Consider the following 26,024-nt stretch of genomic DNA (forward strand, 5'->3'; position numbering starts at 1 on the left):
ATGTGGCCTTGAAGTCAAGGGCAGTCACTCTCACCTCACCTTGGGATTTCAGCTCATTTGTCCATAGTTGAACTAAGGCCGTAATGAGGTCAGGAGCTGAGTGGCCCTGGCGAATCCAAAACTGGGCATCAGTGAGCAGGTTATTGCTAAGCAAGTGCCACTTGATAGCACTGTTGCTGACCCCTTCCATTACTTTACTGATGACTGAGACTAGACTGATGGGATGGAATTGGCCAAGTTGGATTTGTCCTGCATTTTGTGTACAGGACATACCTGGGTAACTTTCCACATAGGCGGGTAGAGATCAGTGTTGTAGCTGTACTGGAACAGCTTGGCTAGGGGCACGGCAAGTTCAGGAGCACAAGCCTTCAGTACCATTGCCGGAATATTGTCAGGGCCCATAGCCTTTGTAGTATCCAGTGCCTTCAGCCGTTTCTTGATATCACATGGAGTGAATCAAATTGGCTGAAGACTGGCATCTGTGATCAGCTTGGTCAGTAGTGGTGCTACCAAGCCACTCTTGGTGATGGACATTGAAGTCCCCCACCCAGGGTACATTCTGCGCCCTTGCCACCCTCAGTGTTTCCTCCAGCTGGTGTTCAACATGGAGGAGCACTGATTCTTCACCTAAGGGAGAGCGATACATGGTAATCAGAAGGGGGTTTTCTTGCCCATGTTTGACCTGATGCCATGAGATGTCAAGGGGTCCGGAGTCAATGTAGAGGACTCCCAAGACAACTCCCTACCGACTGTTTACCACTGTGCTGCCACCTCTGCTGCTTCTGTCCTGCTGGTGAGACAGGACACACCGAGAAATGGTAATGGTGGTGTCTGGGATATTATCTGTAATATATGATTCCATGAGGAAGACTTTGTCAAGCTGTTGCTTGATAAGTCTGTGAGACAGCTCTCCAAATTTTGGCACTAGCCCTCAGATGTTAGTAAGGAGGACTTTGCAGGGTCGACAGGACTGAGATTGCCATTGTTGTTTCCAGTGCCTAGGTCGAATCTGGGTAGTCCGTTCGGTTTCATTCCTTTTTTGAGACTTTGTAGCGGTTTGATACAACTGAGTGGCTTGCTTGGCCATTTCAGATTGCATTTGAGAGTCAACCATATTGCTGTGGGTCTGGAGTCACATGTAGGCCAGACCAGGTAAGGACAGCAGATTTGCTTCCCTAAAGGGCATTAGTGAACCAGGTGGGCTTTTATGACAATAGACAATGGTTTATGGTTATCATTAGCCTTTTAATTCCAGATTTTTATTGTATTCAAATACCACTATCTTCCGAGGCGGGATTTGAACCCATGTCCCCAGAGCATTACCCTGGGTCTCTGGATTACTAGTCCAGCTACAATACCATTAATCCATTGCCTCCTTCCCAATTACCCCTAATCCTTTATCTGCAAAAAACAGTTCCTGTCAGATATGGGTGCGCCAAAAAACCTTCCCCATGAAATATAGGATGACTGGGCGAGTGAACAGAGGTCATACAGAGCAGGACAAGCTGCTAGAAGGAAGAGGAGGAACAAGTGTAAGAGAAAGAATAGGAAGAAAGATGATAAGGGAAACAGATAGGTTAGATAGAGAGAAACTCTTTTTACTGTTTGGGCAATCTAGGATCAGAGGTTATAGTCTAAAAAGTAGAGCCATACTTTTGAGAAGTGAAATTAGGAAACACTTCTATAATGCAAAGTATGATAGAAGTTTGGAACTCACTTCCACAAGTAACAATTGATGCTATATCAATTATTAAATTTAAAACTTATGACTGATAGATTTTTTTAATCAAAGGCAGTAAGGAGTATGGGGCAAGGGCAGATATACGGAATTAAGTAATAGATCAGCAATGATCTCATTAAATGAAAGAACAGGCTCAAGGAGGTAAATAGCTTGATCCTTTCCCTGTGTTCTAATGTTCCTATCTCTGCAAATTCCTATCTGAGTACTCTATAGGCACTGAAGTAGTTTTCTGAATTATTTAATCCTTTTTAACATGATTTCCTTTATTTTATGGCAGAAGAACATTATTTGCCTAACTTGAAACCTCTACAGCAAAGTCAGTGGTCCCGGTCACCAATGGCTAGGAGGTATTAGAAGCTTCTCCAGTTTAAGTGTCTCTTCAATAGTACTTCTTCAGCACCAAGAGACTATAGCCTTTATTCAGCAATGTCCTACTCCAGGTGAAGATCAGAAAATGAGCTGTACAGTACCCTGTTTAAGTTTTGTTCACTACACCCCAAGGAAACAACTAGATACCAGCTCTGGTGTTTCTGTCATTACTTTTCTAACCAGCCCTTAGATCATGGCCTGTTTGTGGTGCCTGCCTTCGAGTTTTCCTTCATTCAATGAAAGATGGTGATTACAGTGGAACTTCTTAAGAAGCAGTGCTCATCCCCCCTCATCAGCATGCTCCTTTGGTCCCACACATACAATGTTCACTTTGACCACAGCATTTGCTGTAACTTTAATCCTGCATCTGTAACCTTTAGGATCTCATAAGCATCTGATCATCCTCGGAAAGAGGAAGACATTTTTTAAAATTATTCCTTCACGGGATGTGGGCATTGCTGGTTGCACCAGCATTTATTGCCCATCCCTACTTGCCCTTGAGAAGGCGGTGGTGAGCTTCCTTCTTGAACCACTGCAGTCCATGTGCTGTAGGTACACACACAGTGCTGTTAGGAAGGGAGTTTCAGGAATTTGACCCAGCGACAGTGAAGGATCAGTGATATATTTCCAAGTCAGGATGGTGAGTGACTTGGAGGGGAACTTCCAGGCGGTGGTGTTCCCATCTATCTGCTGCCCTTGTCTTTCTAGGTGGTAGTGGTCGTGGGTTTGGATGGTGCTGTCGAAGGAGCCTTGGTGAATTCTTGCACTGCATCCTGTAGATGGTACACACTGCTGCTACTGTGCGTCGGTGGTGGAGGGAGTGAATGTTTGTGGATGTGGTGCCAACCAAGCGGGCTGCTTAGTCCTGGACAGTGTGCAGCTTCTTGAGTGTTGTAGGAGCTGCACTTATCCAGGCAAGTGCAGAGCATTCCATCACATTCCTGACTTGTGCCTTATTGATGGTGGACAGGCTTTGAGGAATCAGGAGGTGAATTACTCGTTGCACGATTCCTAGCCTCTGATCTGCTCTTGTAGCCACAGTATTTATATGGCTAGTCCAGTTCAGTTTCTAATCAATGGTAACACCCCAGGATGTTGATAGTGGGCGATTCAGTGATGGTAATGCCATTGAACATCAATGGGCGATGATTGGATCTCCTCTTGTTGGATATGGTCATTGCTTTACACTTGTGTGGCACGAATGTTGCTTGCCACTTGTCAGCCCAAGCCTGGATATTGTCCAGTCTTGCTGCATTTGGACATGGACTGCTTCAGTGTCTGAGGAGTCGTGAATGGTGCTGAACATTGTGCAATCATCAGCAAGTTTCCCAAGTTTATGAAATCATTGGGCAATAGGCCTGTGTCCCTGGATTGGTGATGCTTACTTATTAACTAGAGCTGCAGGATTACACTTAAATTATCTTTTCTTTCTCCATTATAACACAAGAGTAGTTTCATTATTTTAACCAAAAATGCATACATGTTCGAACAGAGTTATCACGTGGCTCGCTAATCACTATTGTCAGATGGGTGTAAAAGATTGTATTAGGCTTACTGCATTGGAAATATCAGGGCCAACTATTAACAAGCAACAGCATCTCACATAAAGTAGACTTTACAAGCTGATTAGTAAACAAAAGTAGATATAAAGTGTGAACCATTAGTGTAAAACAAGCCAACCAACATAGCTAGAGTTCTGTCGAAGGGTCATGAGGACTCGAAACGTCAACTCTTTTCTTCTCCGCCGATGCTGCCAGACCTGCTGAGTTTTTCCAGGTAATTCTGTTTTTGTTTTAGCTAGAGAGACTTTCAGTAAGGTTCAGAGAAGCCAAATTCAATCAAGCTTAATTGCACCAATGTAAGAAAGGATATGGGCTGGATTTTTCAAATGTGGGGTTTTCGTCCCTACCAGCTAAAGAGTCAGCAGGGGGTACCAGCTGTCCCACAACCATTTAACATTCAGCGGTGTGTTATTTGACTAAGGGCAAAACTTTCATTCTAATCTGGGGAAGAATTCCCAACTTGCATCTGCCAGCCAATCAGATGGCTGTCAGTCCTGTAGGCCCCGCAGATGGTTCAAGCAGCAGCCATTATAGGACAACAGCCAGAACCTAATGGAAGCTGGACTGAAGGTAAGTCCGCAGTATTGGCAGGGCCTGGCTGGCAGGTCCCAGCAAGGGGAGTGAGGGAGTTGAAAGCAGATTTGAGAAGCCAAGGGGGGCAGTTTAAAAGGTCCATGACATTTGTGGGGGAGGGGGGGGGTGCCTCCAATGAGCACAGGGAACTCCCTTGCCTGACACCAGCCCACACAGCTAAAGCTTGGCACGGGTCACTCACTGCTGCAGGTTAATTGGCCAATCAATAGGCCCAAAGACAGGTTTCTGCCTCCTGTAAAATGCGAGACAAGTTGGGGGCAGGCGGGTTGGTGATGGGCAGGCCACATAATCCATTTTACAATCTCCCCTGCCTTCAAACTGTAAAATTCTGCACACAGGTCTGGTTTTACTCTAGTTCCCAATTCAGTTGATGATACGTCTCATTTTCACTTTTTTTGTTGCAGGGATGGTATGATACCCGACTTACCTGGAATGCTTCAGAATACAGTGGAATTACCATCCTTCGACTTCCCCCCTACTTGCTATGGATACCAGACATTGTCCTAGAAAACAAGTATGAAAATTTATTGCACCAAATTATACCTCGTTGGGGGAAGGGGATATTTTTTGCTCAAAGGATATAAAGCAGAATTTATGTTCCCCCTCCGGCAGATTTGTGGGCGTGGGGGGGTATGCGGTGGAAGTTGGGGAAGGGGTGGGCGTAACTGTAGAATTATTCTGATGGCCTTGCCACTGGGCTCTCACCCACCCTGACATCTCCACAATTTTACGGTGAGATGGTTGAGGCCTAGGCTGTGCCAAACATCCTCACCCTAGCCCCAGTTGAGGCCCTTAAGTGGCTAATTATGACCAAATATGGGCCATTTCCCACACAGACTCAATTTTCCAGGCTGGCAGAAGGAATTCAGGGGCAGGGGGGAAGGCCCTGAGGGGTGGAAGACCCATCTCCAGCCAATTAACAACCGGAGCTTTAGCTGGCTGCAGGGCAGGCCGTATCAGCAGCGATGTGTTTGCACCAACTCCTCGGATGGCAGGAGGGGAAACTCCACCATCCAAAAAATCCTGGCCAGTGGTGGGGGTTACACTACAAGATGCAGAGCTACACTCCTAGTGCAATATTTTTAAGACTTCATCAGCACAGGTTGGAAAGTGGAGTTGATGTTGACGATCAGCCATGATCTTCTTAAATGGAGGAGCCAGTTCCAGGGTGGTCCAGCTTTTCTGCTCTATTACTTATGTTCCCACCAGTCAGTATCAGTGGGCCTCTGGATTACTAGTCCAGTGACATTATCATTATGTCATCAACTCCTGTGTGGTATGTGGGTGTCATCGCAAAGGGCAGAAACACTCTGCAGTCTATCTTGAAGAGTATGGTCACCTTCAGGAATGCTTCAAGTGAGCTTTCACAAAGGCGTCACTATTACTAGCATTTGCAGCATTGATGGAAACTCAAACAACTGCCATGGGAGCTTAAGAAATTGGAGCAAAAGTAAGCCGGACAGCCCCTGCTCTTCCATTTAAGAGGATCATGGCTGATCTTCAACCTCAATGGCACTTTCCCAATTTATCCCTTCCCTTAGAGTCCAAAAAGCTATTAATCTCAGCCTTAAACATACTTAATGACTGAGCATTCACAGGCCCTTCCAAAGATTCCCAACCCTCTGAGTAAATAAATTCCTCCTCATCTCTTCATCATATTAAATTAATGACCCCTTATTCTGAGACGATGCCTTCTAGCTCTAGACTCTGCAGCTAGGAGAAACAATCTCTCAACATATACACCTGTCAAGCCTCCTCAGAATCTTATGTGTTTCAATGAGATCACCTCTCATTCTTCTAAACTTCAGAGAGCATAGGCCCATTTTACTCAGCGTCTCATTATAGGACAACCCTTTCACCCCAGAGATTATTCTAATGAACCTTTGATGTACAGCTCCTTCCTTAAATAAGGAGACCCAACTGTGGACAGTATTCCATGTCTGTTCTCACCAAAGCTCTGTGCAATTGTAGCAAGACGTCCTTGTACTTGTACTCCAGCCTCCTTGCAATAAAGACCAACATACCACTTGCCTTCTTGCTGTACTTGCACGCTAATTTTCTGCATTCCTTGTGCAAGGACACCCCAATTTTACTAACAGCAAAATTTAAACGTTTCTCACCATTTAAAAAATATTCTGATATTCTATTCCTCCCACCAAAGTGAATAACCTTACGTTTCCCCAAATTATACACCAACTGCTACCTTATTGGGCACTCACTTAACCTATATTCCTTTGCACCTCTTTGTGTCCTCCACACAGCTTACATCCCCACCTAGCTTTGTATCATCAGCAAACTTGGATACATTAATCTCGGTCTCTTCATCTAAGTCATTAATATAGATTGTGAATAGCAGATGCCCCAGCATTGATCCTTATGGTACACCACTAGTTACAGCCTACCAACTTGAAAATGCCCCATTTATCCCTACTCTCTGCTTTCTGTCCACTAACCATGCTAATATGTTACCCCAAACTCATGAGCCTTACCTAGTGCAATAACCTTGTGTGTGCCATAATATCAAATGCCTTTTGAAAATCCAAATATGCTACATCCACTGATTCCCCTCTACCTACCTTGCTAAGTTACATCCTAAAGAAAATTTAATTTGTCAAACACGATTTCTCTTTCGTGAGCCATGTTGACTCTGCCTGATCATGTTTTCTAAGGGCATCGTTAGACTTTGTTAATAATAGATTCCCGCATTTCCTTGGTGACTGATGTCAGGCTAACTGGCCTGTAGTTCCCTGTTTTCTTGTCATGCAGTCTTTTGCCACCACCTTGGAGATGTTCACCTTGGACATTTTGATGGACTAAGTACTGCAGATAAGGGCTTTAAGGATTTATTCCTAACATCGGTGTACAAACTGCTCTGGGTTGTTTTGAAAGATCATTCATTATCTCAACGTGGATATGACATGTGAAATTGAACCATGTCTTTCCATTTGAACTTCCTAATTAGCATCTATGTGTACCTCTGGGAATTAACGCTTTGTAAATGTTTTCAATAGCATAATAGAAATTAAACCCTTCCGTGCTAAATAGGTGAAAGCCAAGAAACAGTGTAACGGGTCAAAGTGAAAATAATAACAGGCCTACTGGACTGGATCTAACAAAGACTAATGATTTCGCTGTGATAAAGATAAGATAAAATTAATCTTTTTGTGAGCTGGATTCAAATCAAGTTTGCAAATGAAAGAAATTTTCTCATACAGTGTAGCACCTAGAACCTATTCAGAGAAACAGGGGACAGATTTTCTGCCCCCTCTTTGTCTTGGCCGATTGCTCACTGGTGAAATGATTAAAGCCTAACTCAGTCCTGAGATCAAATCCCACCTGCCCGGGTTGCTTTGGAATACAAGTCCACAAAATGAAAGAGCACTATAGTAAAACAGACTGTATTATATTACCACCCATGAGATAGATTTTCATCACTTTCATGAGGAAGGGACAAAAAAAACAAAAACCCAGATCTGCGAGTTGAATTGTATGCAATTTAAACTTGAAAGTTTGATGATTAGGTGGATTAGATACTTTTCTTTCATTTCTGATTGGTAAGGGGATCAAAGGTTATGGGGAGACGGCGGGAGAATGGGATTGAGAAACTTATCAGCCATGATTGAATGATGGAGCATACTCGATGGGCCGAATAGCCTAATTTCTGCTCCTATGTCTTATGGTCTTATGAATCCAGATTGATAAGACAAAACTGTGTTTCAGCTTGGCTGTGAGACCTGCATGTTTCCACAGCTTGAAACTGCCCCTAATTTGATTCTAATAACCATTTTCACACCAAAGCCACGGGGTGACTGGCATAGGAACTGGAAACAGTATCTCACTGGTGCACTAGGGGATGCATTTCTGTGTCTGGAGCCAAGGCACATTGTTGGGGCAAATTAAGTTGAGTTTTACTCTGCATCTTGTTACACCTGACCTGGTTGGGCACTTGAGACCAACCTTAGCCTTGATGCCTGATATGGTAAGTTCAATTCTCCAGCAGTAACATCCCACACTTTGAGCAAAAGGAAATAAAGAAAAAGGACAAAAAGGTACAAAGGTGTGAGGTGACTGATTAAGCAAATTTTCACATAGCTAAATCAATAGAAAGTATTCACATTATTTTGCATCAAATCTCTGTTATTCTGTGCCTTATTCACCAGCAATGATGGACAATACCAGGTGGCCTATTTTTGTAATGTGCTGGTCCGAGCAAATGGATTCATTACATGGCTTCCCCCTGCAATATTCAGAAGTTCCTGTCCCATCAACACCCTTTATTTTCCATTTGACTGGCAGAACTGCTCCTTGAAATTCATGTAAGTGCAAATTGCATTATCGTATATATAGAAATACTGTTTCTGACTTCTAAATAAAACAAAAGGCAAATGGTGAGGAGGAGGGGCTGAAATTTCTGTGTGAAACGTATACCACCTACCCCATAACATTGACGGGAAGCCCAATCGATTTTGGTGGTCTTGCCTCTAGCAGGGAGGTGAGCTGCCTGTGCTAATCGCACAGTTTACAGAAAGCTTGCCATTTGGGAGGGAAAAAAACACACTCAAGCAGACGCTGATCATGGGCTTGCAGGAACACCATTAGAGGAAAAACAGAAAGATAGGAACCTTAACGGAACAGCTTATTTCAGGATCAAGGAAATTAAAAATCAGCAGCAAGGTGATAAACTCAAGAAGTTTTTAAGGCTCAAAAGAAAGAAAAATGAATGTCAAATGTGCTACCAACTTTCTCTTGCTGTAGCTATGGTCCCTTTAAGTAGTGCTGTAGCTTTCCTCCCAACCTGTACTGCCTTTGGTTTGTGGGTCAGTTGAAAGAGTGGTGGTGGCAACACTGACATGAAAGATAGGTTAGGAATCCTGCCATTAGTTGACCACTAGTTGAATATATTAATGAGGCCCTTGCAGTTTCTGGTGGGAACCTAAAGGAAGGTCTGCTCAAAAACCACGAGAGGTGGACAATCAGTATGTGGCTTTCGTTTTGTTGGAATTTTCATCTTCACTTCTGCCCCTTTAAGCTTAAAAACCGTTCACCTTCGCTCTGTTCACAAAAACTGACCTGACTATAATGAGGAAAATATCACCCTTATCTGGGATGACTCATCTCACTGCAGTGGAGCTTCTCCTTATTCTAGGCTGAGGTATTATTAATGTTATGGTATGTTCCATGTTAAGGAATAGGGAATAGTAAATGCTAGAACAATCCATCACTATATTTGCAGTCAAGCTTAGATGTATCTAAAGAAATACATATCCAGTAAGAAGGATGTATCTTCATGAACCATCTACACATGTTGGCAGAGAAAATGAAGAGAACTTTTGAAGTGGTTCACATGGAGATAAATGCCAATACCAACTCTGTATAATCTTCCAGAAGTGAGGTGTAATGTTTCAGATGAATATATTATGGCAGCTGGTGGCTGTAAATTCCAACTGCTAAAATTAGTCAGGCCTTCCACAGAAGCTCTGCCCACCACAAACTGGATGCACCATAGAATTAAGAGCTCCCCCTGACATTAGAGTTCTTGTTATCTGAATAAAAGTAGGTCTAGAACTGATTGACTTGTTGGTACTGGTGGAAGAAAGATACTGTTCTCCATATCATTGCTTACAGGAACTTTTTGAGTGACTTGTTTGACTGGATTTTCCTGCGGGCTTCAGAACCCTGACATCGAGACCAAATGGGGGTCCTGAGCCTGCACTTGCCATCAGCAAGATTAGTGATGCAATCTTCCAGCAGGCAGCCTCCTACTTGGCCAACTCCACACAGCAGGCTAATGCTACAGGCTCAATCAGAGGGATGGCAGCTCTGGAGTCTCAACAGTCCCACTGAGAAAGGTGGATGCTGCTAACGAAGATCGGGGCGTGCCAGGGTGCCACAACATGGAGATACTCTTGGAGGCACGGATCCAAATCAAAGATCATGAGCCACAGCCATTAAGCCTCTTGGATTTGAGGAGAAACCACTCTGGAAGAATTGTTTCGGCCAAGGGTGCGGCCTTTTCTACCAACAGCCCCATCACTGGGACATGAAGCCTCCAGCTCTGATAGACCCCTGCTCAGCAGCAGGGGAGTTACCTCTATTGAGCTTCAAGCCTCTGCACATGACAGGAGGCCGCTCTGCTGGCAGCAAAATGGCAAATAGGCCACAAAGTTCATCCCTAATTGGAGCCTTAACCATGTTAACTTGCTGTCCACCTCCGTGGAACAGGCAGCTGATCCTAATCAAAACCTTCCCCTGGGAAAGTTCCACAGCAGCAGGAATGCAATGAACAGCCATTCCAACATAGCTACTAGCTACTCTCATTTTCCCTGCCCCTTTGCCTCCACGCCCACCATCAAGAAGATGGGAAAACTCAGCCCATTGTGTTACTGATACTTCAGTTACTAGCCCCAAACACTGACAGAAATTCAGCTTTTTGATTTTAATGTTTTTTCTTTATCTTTTTAAAGGTCTTTTAATTACAACGCAAAGGAGATAAATTTGGAACTGCAAACAGATGTTATAGATGACAAAGAGTTTCCTATTGAATGGATTAACATTGACCCCGAAGCTTTCACAGGTAAAGCCTTATTGATGCCTTCTATATTTAGCAAACATCACATGTCATAAAACAAAACTTTAATTCACACATAGTCGTAAAATATCTCATCTTTACTAGCGTTGCTATTGTATTAACATAGAGACAATCTTGTGAAGCTTCTCATCATTCAATCATCAGGACAGACAAATGATGCCAAATCTCAAAGGGAACCGCAATTTACACTGCATGAGAAAAGGGGTGCAGATTGATTCAAATGTTGCCATGATGAATGCACCTGGGAGCTATTATTGCCCCATGCTCTTCTTTATTCCAAAAAGGTGCAATGTCTGGACATATTCCTTTTGCCTGAAGAATCATCTGCAAATACTACAGATGCTTTTTCTGATGTTAAACTGTCATTTTACTATGATACTTCCTCATATCTTCAGATTCTGGTTTTAACCTATTCTACTCATGCTTGACTTTCATCCTTTTCTAATTTGGATATGTGAGGAACAATCTCTGAGTAGCATTTCATGAAAATACGTTAGCTTTGTCACAATGCCATGCAAGTGACATGTTTTTATTTGATTTACGCCATTATGTTATATGTTTCCAAATAAGTGAGACAAAGATAAAACTCCCTTAATAATATAACCCTGCTAATGCTGCAAATAATTTTGCATCTTCTTTTAATCAAAACAAAGGACATATATAAGGTTGAATGAGTAAATAAAACAAGAATGACTCAATTTTAAACTCAGTATTTTTATTTGTTGATGGGATGTTGGCATCACTGGCAAAGCCAGCATTTATTGGCAATTCATAATTGCCCTTGAGAAGATGGTAGTGAGTTGCCTCTTTGAGCTGCTGTAGTCTATGTGGTATAGATAAACCAAATGTACTGTTAGATAGGGAGTTCCAGGATTTTGATCCAGCGATGATGAAGGATATATTTCCAAGACATGATGATGTGTAGTAGAGGTGAACTTGCAGGTGGTGGTGTTCTCATGCACCTGCTGCCCTTGTTCTTCTAGGTGGCAGAGGTTGAGGGTTTGAAAGGTGCTGTCAAAGAAGCCTTTTTCTGGCTTCTTTAGCTCCTAAGGGCCTGTTGGAATGTGACTAACAACAATTACAATATGTAAAAGAAAGGTACAGCACAAAGTTATTTGGAGTTGAAGAGCTACTTTTATCTGTATTACTCTCATTGCTCCCTCCAAAATACTGACTAATGTCATTCAAATTTCAATTTAAAAAAGACCTGGGGAAAACAGCATTAGAATGGTCAGCAACTATTAATCTGAAAATATTGTAGCCCAAGTGGATCCTTCACACGAGATTAGATGAGGGAAGCGAAAAAAAACTGGAGCATTACTGCTGGGCATATTTGTATATAATAATATATTTGGGTATGTTTAATGAAGGAAAATTAAACACACTATTTCTTATTTATTGCTAACATCTTTATTTTTCATTTTACAGAGAACGGTGAATGGGAAATTATTCACAAACCTGCAAAAAAGAATATCCATGCAAATATTCCTCGTAATAGCACCAAATACCAGGATATAACATTCTACCTCATTATCAGACGCAAGCCATTGTTTTATATCATCAACATCATCACTCCCTGCATCCTCATTTCTTTTCTGGCATCATTAGCTTTTTATCTTCCTGCAGACAGTGAGTGTTCTTCTGCATGATTTTATAATTATTCATAAGTAGTTTTCTTTTAAATATGTTACCACAGCAATGACCTTGGGGCAACAGAACTTTAGATGGAATAAAAACAAAAATACTTAGCTTTTTGTAGACCTTTATATGGAGCTACATACAGTAAAGAGTAAAGTTGTATGGTCATCGTAGAATGCTTGGTGACTTTGGATCTATGATTCACAAAGCTTTCTACCACTAGGGATTTCTTTACCTCCTATCTGGACCAATTGTAAACTAATTGATAGAGATTAAAAGGCCACACAGAAAAATTGCACTTAAATCTGGCACCTAACATGCAATGTAGCCAGATGAGTTAAGAAAAAAGACTTGTATTTACATAACACCTTTGACAACCACAGTATTTACGAAAGAACTTTAAGCCAATGAATTACTTTTGAAGTGTAGTCACTGTTATAATGTAGAAAGTGGAGCAGTCAATTTGCACACAGTGAGTTTCCACAAACAGCAATGTGATAATGATCAGATAATCTGTTTTTGTGATGATGATGGAGGGAAAATGTTTGTCAAGACACGAGGGAAAACTCCCCTGCTCTTTGAATTAGTACCATGTCATCTTTTACATTGGAGAGAGCAGACAGGGCCTCTGTTTAAGATCTCATCCAAAAGATGGCATCTCCTGGCAGCACATCCTCAGAGTGACCACCTTGATCTTTGTGCTCAAATCCTGGAGTGCGAATCAAACCCAGGACCTTGTGACATAGAGGCAACAGTGCTATCAGCTGAGCCCTAGCTGACACAGTAATATACCTTAGGATAGGTGATCAAAAGCTTGGTTGGAGGTAGATTTTATGGATTGTCTTGAAAAAGAGAAAAGTGGAGAGACAGAGAGATTTATGGAGGTAATTCTATTGCTTTGGGTCTAGACAGCTGAAGGCATGTCAATGAATTATAGGACAAAGCAGTCAGGGATGCACAAGAGGATCAGAATTAAAGGAGTGCAGAGTTCTTGGTGGGATGTAGGGCTACAGGAGGTTGCAGAGAGAGGGAGGGTAAGGCCATGGAGGGATTTGAAAGATTAGGATGAAAATTATAAAATCAAAGCTTTCAGGGACCAAGAGCCTGTTTCATGAATAAGGACAGTAGTGCTTCATCAGTGCTTCTCAGTGATAGGACTTTTGTTGCCCTTTCTATTTTGGCAGATTCAGGGTTCCAAGCCCAAGCTTTAGACTCGCTTCAGCTGAAATGAGTGGCCATCATGTCCCATCCATGATGTGGAACTCTAGATCTTCCATCTTACAATTGCATTGGGCTCTCAGACTAATTTGTCCTCTCGGTATGAGTATCTTGCCATCATATGGCTTCAATCTTACTTTTCGAGAGTTTGCCTTTTCCTGAGTTTCACTTGGAAAATAGTGGCAAAGTCGGACAGAGTCAGCATGGATTTACAAAAGGGAAATCATGCTTGACAAACCAACTGGAATTTTTCGAGGATGTAACTAGTAGAGTTGATGAGGGGGAGCCAGTGGATGTGGGTTATTTGGACTCTCAGAAGGCTTTTTACAAAGTCTCACATAAGAGATTAGTGTGTAAAATTAAAGTGCATGGGATTGAGAGTAGTGTATTGAGACGGATAGAATACTGGTTGGCAGACAGGAAACAAAGAGTAGGATCTTTTCCAAATGGCAGGAAGTGATTAGTGGGGTACCGCAGGAATTGGTGCTGGGACCCCAGTTATTCACAATATATATTAATGATTTAGATGAGGGAACTAAATGTAATATCTCCAAATTTGCAGATGACACAAAACTGGGTGGGAGGGTGAGCTGTGAGGAAGATGCAGAAATGCTTCAGTGTGATTTGGACAAGTTGAGTGAGTGGGCAAATGCATGGCAGATGCAGTGTAATGTGGATAAATGTGAGGTTATCCATTTTGGTAGCAAAAACAGGAAGGCAGATTATCTGAATGGCTATAAACTGAGAGAGGGGACTGTGCAACGAGACCCGGGTGTCCTCGTACACCAGTCACTGAAGGTAAGCATGCAGGTGCAGCAGGCGGTAAAGAAGGCAAATGGTAGGTTGGCCTTCATAGCAAGAGGATTCAAGTACAGGAGCAGGGATGTCTTGCTGTAATTTTACAGGGCCTTGGTGAGACCACACCTGGAATATTGTGTGCAGTTTTGGTCTCCTTATCTGAGGAAGGATGTTCTTGCTATAGAGGGACTGCAGCTAATGTTTACCAAACTGATTCCTGGGATGGCGGGACTGACATATGAGGAGAGATTGAGTTGGTTAGGATTATATTCGCTGGAGTTCAGAAGAATGAGGGGGGATCCCATAGAAACCTGTAAAACTCTAACAGGACTAGACAGGGTAGATGCAGGAAGGATGTTCCCGATGGTGGGGGAGTCCAGAACCAGGGGTCACAGTCTGAGGATATGGGGTAGACCGTTTAGGACTGAGATGAGGAGAAATTTCTTCACCCAGAGAGTGGTAAGCCTGTAGAATTTGCTACCACAGAAAGTAGTTGAGACCAAAACATTGTATGTATTCAAGAAGGAGTTAGATATAGCTCTTGGGGCGAAAGGGATCAAAGGATATGGGGAGAAAGCGGGACCAGACTATTGAGTTGGATGATCAGCCGTGATCATAATGAATGGCGGAGCAGGCTCGAAGGGCCGAATGGCCTCCTCCTGCTCCTATTTTCTATGTTTCTATGTTTCATTTTCAGATTGCCATTTTAAGACACTTCACTCAGCTCCATGAAGGTCATCAGATTACATGCAACTGGAATCAACCTGTTGTATAATATATAGATCTACATCAGACTCATCTGCTCTCCCGTGGCCATCTGTATGGGCTTTTTGCTTCTTTCTAGTCAAACGCTTGAGTGCAAAATGATCCTGCTTCTTGAAGTTAAAACACTACTTTACCATACTGGACAAACTTTTTTCACTGTGCATGCTGTCCGCCGTAGTATTTGCATCCTGCCCTGTGTCTGCGATTGCTCCGCTCTTTTGGCTTGGACCGTCTCTCAGCATAATGTATCTCCTGCTCTGCTCTGCCATACATATGCTCTAGCTGACGTTTCACAGCTTCCACATTTCAACACATGCCTAATGCTTTCTTTAGTGAGAGTTTCTCATCTATCAGTAGACTTGCTCTCAACAAAGTCCTCAACAAGACCAATCTATCTTTAGTCAGATCATCTTCTAGCTGCCTGAATTCACATGATTCTGTCAGCTGTTACTGCCATCACATGATCTTCAATGGTCTCATTTTCACTCTGAGCTCTAGTGTTGAGTTCACAACGTTGATATGTAACATTCACTCGGGGTTCAAAATGTGCATTCAAGGCTTGCAAAATTTCTATCATCTTTTTTCTTTGCTCATCTGTTAGATTTAAGGTAGCATGCACTTTGTAGAGCCAAACAGAGCCAATATACCAATGAGCATGCCCCTTCTTTGCCAGATGTGAGAAGCGAATGGATTTTGTGTAAAGTCAGAACAGGCAACATTTTTAATGGTGAGGAGAGTGTTTTGCTCTTCCCCATTGACCAAGTGATAGAAATAACCAACCCAATCCATGAGAAAGGATTTGGGTTTTCTTCAAAGACACCTTAACTATCGTAAAAATTTCCTTTGATCTCAGGGACATTAACTTCCCTGGAGAGGTTCATTTGCTTTCTATCCTTTCACTTTACTTGCTTCAACTTTTTAGCTTCATATCACACCAATTAAATATCATGAAGCTTAGCACCCAGTTATGACTATCCAAGTCTAGATTAAAGGAGCTTTTCAGTAGAACTCATGAAAAGAGTAATTGTTAATCTAGTGGCATGTTAACCCATTCATTCCATGCATAAGCTATATAATAATATAAGTATAATATAATAATAATACTAAATTTATATAAGTTTGAATTTATAATAAGTATGGGCCTGCTTTGCCCATGAATAAAAAGGTGAGAACATTCAAAGGATATAACTGGGTATTCGAGGAAAAATTCTAAATCTGAAATTGAAAACTAAATTAGAAAAAATTTTTGACCATACTGCGGAAGAAGTTGAGCAAGTGTTATAACCTGAAATAGGAATGTAGGAGCAGGAGTAGGCCATTCGATCTGTTCAGCCTGCTCCACCATTCAATTAGATCATGACTGAACATCTACCTCAATGCCACTATCCCACGCTATCCCCATATCACTTGATGTCATTAATATTTTTTTAATTATTCAAGGGATGTGGGCTTCACTGGCTGGGCCAGCATTTATTGCCCATTCCTAGTTGCCCTTGAGAAGGTGGTGATGAGCTGCCTTCTTGAACCGCTGCAGGCCATGTGATGTAGGTACACCCACAGTGCTGTTAGGAAAGGAGTTCCACTATTTTGACCCAGCAACAATGAAGGAACGGCGATATATTTCCAAGTCAGGATGGTGAGTGAACTTGGAGGGGAATTTCCAGTTGGTGGTGTTCCCCATCTATCTGCTGCCCTTGTCCTTTTAGATGGTAGTGTTCGTGGGTTTGGAAGGTGCTGTCTGAAGATCCTTGTTGAATTCCTGCACTCCATCTTGTAGATGGTACACATTGCTGCTACTGTGCGTAGTGGTGGAGGGAGTGAATGTTTGTGGGTGTGATGCCAGTCAAGTGGGCTGCTTTGTCCTGGATGGTGTCAAGCTTCTTGAGTATTGTGGGAACTGCAGTCATGCAGGTAAGTGGGGAATTTTCCATCACACTCCTGACTTCTGCCTTGTAGATGGTGGACAGGTTATGGGGAGTCATGAGGTGAGTTACTCGTCTCACGATTCCTAGCCTCTGACCTGCTTTTGTAGCCACAGTATTTATATGACTCATCCAGTTCAGTTTCTGGTCAATGATGACCCCCGAGATGTTGATAGTGGGTGATTCAGTGATGGTATGCCATTGAATATCAAGGGGTGATGGTTAGATTCTCTCTTGTTGGAAATGGTCATTGCCTGGCACTTGTGTGGCGTGAATGTTATTTGCCACTTCTCAGCCCAAGCCTGGATATTGTTCGGGTCTTGCTGCATTTGGACATGGACTGCTTCAGTATCTGAGGAGTCGTGAATGATGCTGAACATTGTGCAATCATCAGCGAACATCCCCACTTCGGACCTTATGATGGAAGGAAGGTCATTGATGAAACAGCAGAAAATGGTTGGGTCTAGGAGTTTACTCTGAGGAACTCCTGCAGTGATGTACTGTAGCTGAGATGACTGATCTCCAACAACCACAACCATCTTCCTTTGTGATAGGTATGAATCCAACCAGTGGAGAGTTTTCCCCTTGATTCCCATTAACTCCAGTTTTGCTAGGGCTCCTTTATGCCACACTGGTCAAATGCGGACTTGATGTCAAGGGCAGTCACTCTCACCTCATCTCAGGAGTTCATCTCTTTTGTCCATGTTTGTACCAAGGCTGTAATGAGGTCAGGAGCTGAGTGGCCCGGGCGGAACTCAAACTGGGTGTCAGTGAGTAGGTGATTGGGAAACAAATACCGCTTGATAGCACTGGTGAAGACCCCTTCCATTACTTTACTGATGATCAAGAGTAGACTGATGGGGCGTTAATTAGCTGGGTCAGATTTGTCCTGCACTTTGTGTACAGAATACCTGGGCAATTTTCCATATCGCCGGGTAGCTGCCAGTGTTGCAGCTGTACTGAAACAGCTTGACTAGGGGCACAGCAAGTTCTGCGACACAAGTCTTCAGTACTATTACCAGAATATTGTCAGAGCCCATAGCCTTTGCAATATCCAGTGCCTTCAGTCATTTCTTGATATCACGTGGAGTGACTTGAATTGGCTAAAGACTGGCATCTGTGATACTGGGGACCTCCAGTGGAAGCCAAGGTGGATCATCCTCTCGGCATTTCTGGCTAAAGATTGTTGCAAATGCTTCAGCCTTTTCTTTTGTACTGATGTGCTGGGCTCCTCCATCAATGAGGATGGGGATTTTTGTGGAGCCTCCAGGTAGTTGTTTAGTTGTCCACCACCATTCATAATTGGATGTGCCAAGACTGCAGAGCGTAGATCTGATCCGTTGGATGTGGGGTCGCTTAGCTCTGTCTATCGCATGCTGCTTTTGTTGTTTGGCGCACAAGTAGTCCTGTGTTTAGTTTCACCATGTTGGCATCTCATTCTTAGGTATGCCAGGTGCTGCTCCTGGCATACTCTCCTGCACTCTTCATTGAAACAGGTTGATCCACTGGCTTGATGGTAATGGTAGAGTGGCGGATACGTGAGCCAAGAGATTACAGATTGTGTTCAAGTACAATTCTGCTGCTGCTGATGATCCACAGATCCATGGATGCCCAGTCATGAATTGCTAGATCTGTTTGAAATCTATCCCATTTAGCATGGTGCTAGTGTCACACAAAATGATGGAGGATATCCTCAATGTGAGGGTAGGACTTTGTCTCCACAAGAATTGTGCAGTCATTAATCCTACTGTCATGGACAGATGCATCTGCATTTCCCACCATCAGACTGTGGGTATGGAGTCACATGTCAGCCAGACCAGGTAAGAACAGCAGGTTTCCTTCCCTAAAGGACATTAGTGAACCAAATGGGTTTTTACAACATTAGACTTTTAATTCCAGATTTTTATTGAGTTCAAATTCCACCATCTGCCATGGTGGGATGTGACCCTGGGTCACCAGAGCATTAGCCAGGGTTGCTGTATTATTAGTCCAGCAACAATACCACTATGCCATTGCCTCCCCCAATTTCTGTTTTTAACATGTTCAATGATTGAGCTTCCACAGCCCTCTGGGATAGAGAATTCCATAGATTCATCACCTCTGGATGGAACTTTCCCAACTTTGCACTAAGTGCAGTAGTGGGCAGGTAAAATGACCGTGTTGGCAGGTTTTCACACCGTATCGTCCTGAACCCACATTATTTTGCACTCTCAGGAAACACACCATTTCCATGGTGGGTGGGGTCTTATTCACCTGCCCACCATCACCTTGCCACTGCATCACACCAGGTGCCATGTTTAAAGTCCAGCCGCAAGCACACATCTCAGAGCTTCCAGCTCACCACCGCTGCATGGAAGACATGGCCTTGAAATTGAAGAAGACTGCAGCCCCCAGATTCAGAAACATGTCTCTCGAGCAACTTTTAGATGACATGGAGGCTTGTCAGGATGTCCTCTACCCCCTCTCCGGCTGCAGCAACAGCACCATTTGGCTTGGGTGGCTGTGGCAGCAGTGGTCAATGCGGCCACTCTGCAAAAGAGGACAGCTACCGAGTGCCACAAGATAATGAATGATCTCTTCTGTTCTGCCAGGGTAAGTCACTCAATTCATCACACGATCAAAACCCATCACACATCCACAGGGCCTGCAATCACTGCTGGTTCAAGGGACATCACCATTCAATCTCTCACACTCACCGTCATTGTCCTCATCCCATCCATGGAACCACTCAACAATCTCACAGGCCAGGCATACTTGTCATCTGGCCTGGCAGGCGTCCTGCTTACACTTTCTCCATCTGTCCCCACACAGGACAGGCTGGGACACAATGAGAGAAAGAGATCACAGACTGGTGGCGGAATGTCTGAAATCAAGGTCCTCACGGACTTTGAAAACAGAGCCATCCAGCTGACCAATGAAGATCTGGACTGTTCCTGTGCTGACAGTGAGGTTGGCGCTGCTCTACCAAGTGAGGATCCAGCAGTGCAACATCCTTCAGACAACATGCCGTGAGTGATGTGTCCTCTTTCACAGGCCATTGCCATGCACTAATTATCTCTCCTTGTTTTCACGGGCACATCTGCCAAACAGCCAACAGACCCAGGGCCTCCATTCAAGCCCTGAAGAAACCTCTGAAGAGGAATCTGGAGACACTTTCCCTAAAGTCCCATCACAATGCTCACCCACACCCTCCATCATCCAGAGACACAAACCTCGGTGGGACCTAGCTTTAGAGTAGCCTCCAGGTCACAATCTGGTGAGCAAATCACACTGTCTGATCCACTGCAGACAGCAGCAAGAACCTCCCAGGTATCTGACACTCGGAGGACTGCTGGAAGCCAGAGTATTGCTGAGTCCAAGTCAGATAGCGAGCCTCTGGACTCGGTCGTGTCATAGTTGCTGGAGTTGCAAAGGCAAGCTCGGGAACATCAGGAGGGGATGTCCCCTGCACTCCCCAGATTTCAAGGCACAATGGAGGAGTCCATCCGCCTCAGTCTGAGGTGATAGCACCAGCATTCCAAGCATCCAGGTCAACATCAGTAGGGTGGCGGCCGCCATGGAGGCCTTGGTCCAGGACTTTGCTCCTGCACTGCTGATAAGCTGTGTTCTTGTCACTCAGGTGTGAAACATTTCTGTGCAAGATAAGGCAGTCTCAGTCCAGGGCGCCTTCCCTATGCTTGTGCAGCCTTCAGACCAAAGCGATGATCCAGACTCATACTCCCTGGAAACATTACTGATGCCTGCACCTTGGTGGTGTTTGTCATTGTTGCCAGAACGTAGTGGGCAGGTGCCACAGAGTTCTCTCATTTTCTCGGTGTGCTCTCAGCACCTTTGTGGAGGGGCTGGCTCTTCGGTATCTGTGCTCCAGTTCCTGGAGGGCTCAGGTGCTGAAATTGGACAAAGCATCAGAGCTTCTAAAGTTTCATGGCTTCGTCTCTATATGACCCTGATCACGGAGCACAAGCAAGCTGCCCTTGGCCAGGCAGGAGTCAGACATTCCCAGAGGCTGTGTGAAGATTTATGGAATGTCCTCACTGCATCCTGTCATCATCCTCCTGCAAGCGAGTGATTATTAGGGCCTCCATCCCGTCTCCATGACTGAAGCATTCACACAGAGGGTATTCGCAATGCCATAAGCCAGACTGGAGTCAAACATTCACAAATGCAATGTGAGGATCTATGGGGTCACCCCACCCCACTGTCGTCATCATCCTCCACAAATCTAGCAGCTATGAGGGCCTCCCAAGTGTGCCTGCCTCATCTATCCAATGCAAGGACCTCAACCCTGTCATTGTCACCTCTGAGGACCTCATCCCCATTGGCGCCCTCCTCATCAGAGGAGATGTGGAGCTCCTCCTTGTCCTCCTCACTTTCTTGTCTCTCCATTGGAGTGCCAGGTTGTAAAGGGCGCAGCAGACGATGATGATGCATGACATCCTCTGTGGACTATATTGCAGGGCTCCACCAGACCAGTCCGGGCACCGGAACCTCATCTTCAGCATCCCGATGGTCTGCTCCATCAAGTTGCAAGATGCAGCATGAGCTTCATTATACCATCGCTGTGCTGCAGTCTGAAGCCACTGCATGCGTGTCATCAACCACGGCCTCTGCAGGTAGCCCTTGTCCCCGAGGAGCCATCCTTGCAATCTCTGTGGACCCTGGAACACTCCAGGGATCTGTGACCAACTGAGGATGTAGGTGTCGTTCACAATCCCTGGAAACCGTGTGCACACCTGCAGGATCTGTTTCTGGTGGTTGCACACCAGCCGCACATTCAACGAATGGAAGCCCTTGCAGTTGACGTAGTCCACTGTGTGTTGCAACAGAGATCTGAGCGCCACATGAGTGCAGTCAATCGCAACCTGCACCTGTGGGAAACCCATGGTCAGGGCGAATCCAATCGCTCTTGCGTCCTGGCTGTCCTGGTCCCAGGCAAAATGTACAAGGTTTGCCTTTGTGAAGATGGCATCCATGATCTCATGGCTGCATTTGTGGTTGGAGGCTTGAGAGATCCCACAGAAGTCACCTGTGGAGCCCTGAAAGGAGCCACTGGCATAGAAATTTAGTGCTGCAATCACTTTCACAGCCACTGGCAGTGGATGCCCTCCACATCCCCATGGCGCCAAATCATATAGTAAATGGCAGATGTTAGCGACCAGTTCCCTAGATGTGCACAGTCTTCAGCAACATTAGTTCTCGGTCATCTGCAGGAATGAATGGCAGCATCTATAGACCCTGGGTGTCACTAGATACTGACCAGCAACGTCTCGCTGTGGCTCTTGGTTGCTGCTCCTGCCTTTGCGCAGCCAGAAGCCTTAGTCGCTCTCTCCTCTGTCTTCTTCATGCTCTGTAGGCCAACAAGCATACAGCTAGTTCACCAGGCTCCATGGTCCTGATGTACTGCTCCTTCAGGATGAAACAGAGAGAGAGACATGGTTAGCAAGGGTGTATTCAGAACCTGTCATGGTTAAGTGTGACAGCCCCTTAACATTTCCCGGAGAATGCTGGCCACCAGGATGGATGGCCAGAGATTGGTGTCCTGTTAGCTTGAACCACGGGGGAGACTGGTCCAAACCAGGATACTGACATTGCAAGAGGCTGTGAGCGCCTCCAGCAGTAACTGTTACATGGCCAGCAAGGAGATTGTACAACGTGTGCAGTCCAATTGCTCTGCAGTCCCAAGTGCTCATGAATTTGCAGCCTGTGCTAGGGTTGGGGTGGGTGGCCGGCAGGGAGGGAGCTCTGCAGAACCCGGGGACACTTTGATGCCTCTGTGTTGCTCAGGTGGGCAGATAAGCTTGGAGCCCGACCCCAATCATTATAATGTGGCTGCGCCTGAACTGGTCACTTTCTACAGGTTTCCCAAATGCGTAGCCACTTCCCTCACCTACCCTACGCACGCCCCCCACACTCCGAAACCTTGTTCAATGGCAGGGCTGCACTTGCCCCCCAGTCTTCCTCACCCTCAAAAGTCGCCTCTGAGGCAGGGCTGCACTTGCGCCCTGATCACTCCGGCCCCAGCACCAGTCAGGCAGGGCGGCACTTAACCCTGACCCCCCCCCCTCCCCTCAGTGCCCCTGAAGCCTGCGAAGCAAAAGGCAACCCTGGTGAGCTCTGCAGAACATTGCTGTGCACTCACCTTCAGTTCACCCAAAGTGAAGACTGCCAAGTGCACGTTGCCCCTGTGCTGTTGTGAAACACGTCGACGTGCTTTCCCGCCGACGTGGACGGCCGATCCAGCAGGGGTGCAAGAGCCTGGCAGTATGGCCTGATAATAATATGCTGATGTATTACAATGAGGCTTCCAATGACCAATGACGGGAAATGTGGCCCGTCATCAGCAGGCTGAACAGACAATGCCTTCCCACCATCATGAAACCAATTGCGCCATATTGTCTGCTCATGCCACCTATCATGCCCACCACTAGCCGGCATGGAAAAACAACCAGGGGCATCTTCCAATCCATATCTACCCTATCATGGCCATTAAGAATTTTGTAAATTTCAATGAGATCACCTCTCATTTTTTAAAACTCCCTAGAACACAGGCCCAGTTTCCCCAATCTTTCCTCATAAGACAATCCTGCCATCCCAGGGATTATTCTGGTGAACCTCCATTGCACTCCCTTTATGGCAAGTATATTCTTCCTTAGATAAGGAGACCAAAATTGTGCACAATACTCCAGGTGTGGCCTAAATAAGGCTCTATACAATTGGTGTCTTTACTTCTGTACCCAAAGCCCCTAGCGAATAGGGCCACCATACCACTTGCCTTCTAAATTGCTTGCTGCACCTGCATGCTAACTTTTAGTGACTCATGAACAAGGACACCGAGGTCCATTTGGATATCAACACTTCCCGACCTCTCACCATTCGAGAAATACTCTGCCTTTCTGTTTTTTCTACCAAAGTGGATAATGCCACATTTATTCACATGATATTCCATCTGTCATGTTCTTGCCCATTTACTTAGCCTGTCCAAGTCCCCTTGAAGCCTCCTTGCATCCTCCTCACAACTTATATTCCCACCTAGTTTTGTGTCATCAGCAAATTTGGAAATATTATATTTGGTCCTCACAACAAAATCATTTATATAGATTATGAATAGCTGTGGCCCAGATGTTGATCCTTGCACTATCCCACTCAATACAGCCTGCCATCCTGAGAATGATCCATTTATTCCTACTCTGTTTTCTGTCCATTAACCAATTTTCAATCCATACCGATATATTACCCCTAATCCCATAGGCTCTAATTTTGTTTACTAACCTCCTGGGACCTTATCAAAAGCCTTCTGAAAGTCCAAATATGCCACATCCACTGGTTCTCCTTTATGGATGTTACAAGTTACATACTCAAAAAACTCCAACAGGTTTGTTAAACATGATTTCCCTTTCTTAAATCCATGTTGACTTTGCCCAATCATATCATTAGTTTCTAAGTGTCTAGTTATCACATCCTTTATAATAGATTCTAACATTTTCCCTACTACTGGAGTCAAACTAACAGATCTGTAGTTCTGTTTTCTCTCTCCCTCCCTTCTTACATAGTGGACTTACATTTTCTACTTTGTAAAAGAAGTTAAAGGTTGCATTAGATCAAAGGGAGTGACTTATAAGGTTACCAGAAAAAGTGGTAAGCCTGAGGATTGGGAGCAATTTAGAATCCAGCAAAGGATTCCCTTATTAACAGTGCTATCCCACCTCCTTTTCCTTTTTGCCTATCCTTCCTAAATATTGAATATCCTTGAATATTCAATTCCCAGTCTCAGTCACCCTGTAAACCACATCTCTGTAATGGCAATTAAATCATACCCTTTACCTCTATGTGTGCCTTCAAATCATCTAGCTTGTTGTAAATGCTGTGTGCATTCAGATAGAGTGCCCTTAACTTTGTCTCTTTAATATTGTTCTGCGTTCTGATCCTATTTAATGCTTGCCTTTGCTTTGTCTGCCTTCTAATTTCGCTTACTATTTTTTTAACTTCCTGTCATCAGCTTTGCTTCCCTCCAATCTGAGTTCCCTCTCAGATTCCCATCTCCATGTCAATCTAGTTTAAACCATCGCCAAAAGCAATCCTCCCCAACAGCACTAGCAAATCTCCCTGTGAGGATGTTAGTCCCATTCCTGCACATGTCCAACCTGTCCATCTTGTACAGGCGACACCTGCCCCAGAAACAATCCCAATACCTCAGAAATCTGATGCCATTCCTCCTACACAAATTCTCCAGCCACGAGTTCAATCACTCAATCCTCCTATTACTATTTTCACTAGCACGTGTCACCAGGAGTACCCCTGAGATTATTGCTTTTGAGGTCCTGCTTTTTAATTTCTTTCCTAACTCCCTAAAATCTGCTTTCAGGACATCATTCATCTTCCAACTTATGTCATCGGTGCCGATGTGGACCATAACCTCTAGATGTTCACCCTTCTCCAGAAGAATGTCCTACAGCTTCTCTGTGACATCCTTGACCCTGGCACCAGGGAGGCAACATACCATCCTGGAGTCACATTGACAGCTGCAGAAACCCTTGTCTGTTCCCCTGACTAATAAATCTATCGTCACTACTGCTCATCCACTCTTCTTTCTCCCCTCCTGTGCAGCTGAGTCACCCATAATGCCATGGACTTGGTTCTTGCTGCACTCCTCTGAGGAACTATCGCCCTCACCAACATCCAAAATGGAAAATTGGTTAGTGAGTGAGATTGACACAGGGGACTACTGCACTACCAGCCTGGTTCTCTTAGACTGCCTGGTGGTCACCCATTCGATCTCTGCCTGTACGCTCCTAACTTATGGTGTGACAACTTCCCTAAATGTGCTATCC

The 26,024-nt window shown here is 44.5% G+C and overlaps 1 protein-coding gene across 1 annotated transcript in view; it reads left to right on the top strand.

The window, feature by feature from the left end:
- Window positions 1-26,024, top strand: part of chrnd (cholinergic receptor, nicotinic, delta (muscle)) — a 47,404-nt gene that overhangs the window by 10,269 nt on the left and 11,111 nt on the right. Inside the window, exons 4-7 of the mRNA XM_041181604.1 lie at window positions 4,671-4,780; window positions 8,427-8,582; window positions 10,731-10,840; window positions 12,284-12,484. Of these exons, the coding sequence (XP_041037538.1) occupies window positions 4,671-4,780; window positions 8,427-8,582; window positions 10,731-10,840; window positions 12,284-12,484 (577 nt within the window). The remainder of the gene's footprint in view (window positions 1-4,670; window positions 4,781-8,426; window positions 8,583-10,730; window positions 10,841-12,283; window positions 12,485-26,024) is intronic.

The sequence above is a fragment of the Carcharodon carcharias genome, chromosome 2 (genome assembly GCF_017639515.1).
Source record: "Carcharodon carcharias isolate sCarCar2 chromosome 2, sCarCar2.pri, whole genome shotgun sequence".
NCBI classification, from domain to species: Eukaryota; Metazoa; Chordata; class Chondrichthyes; order Lamniformes; family Lamnidae; genus Carcharodon; species Carcharodon carcharias.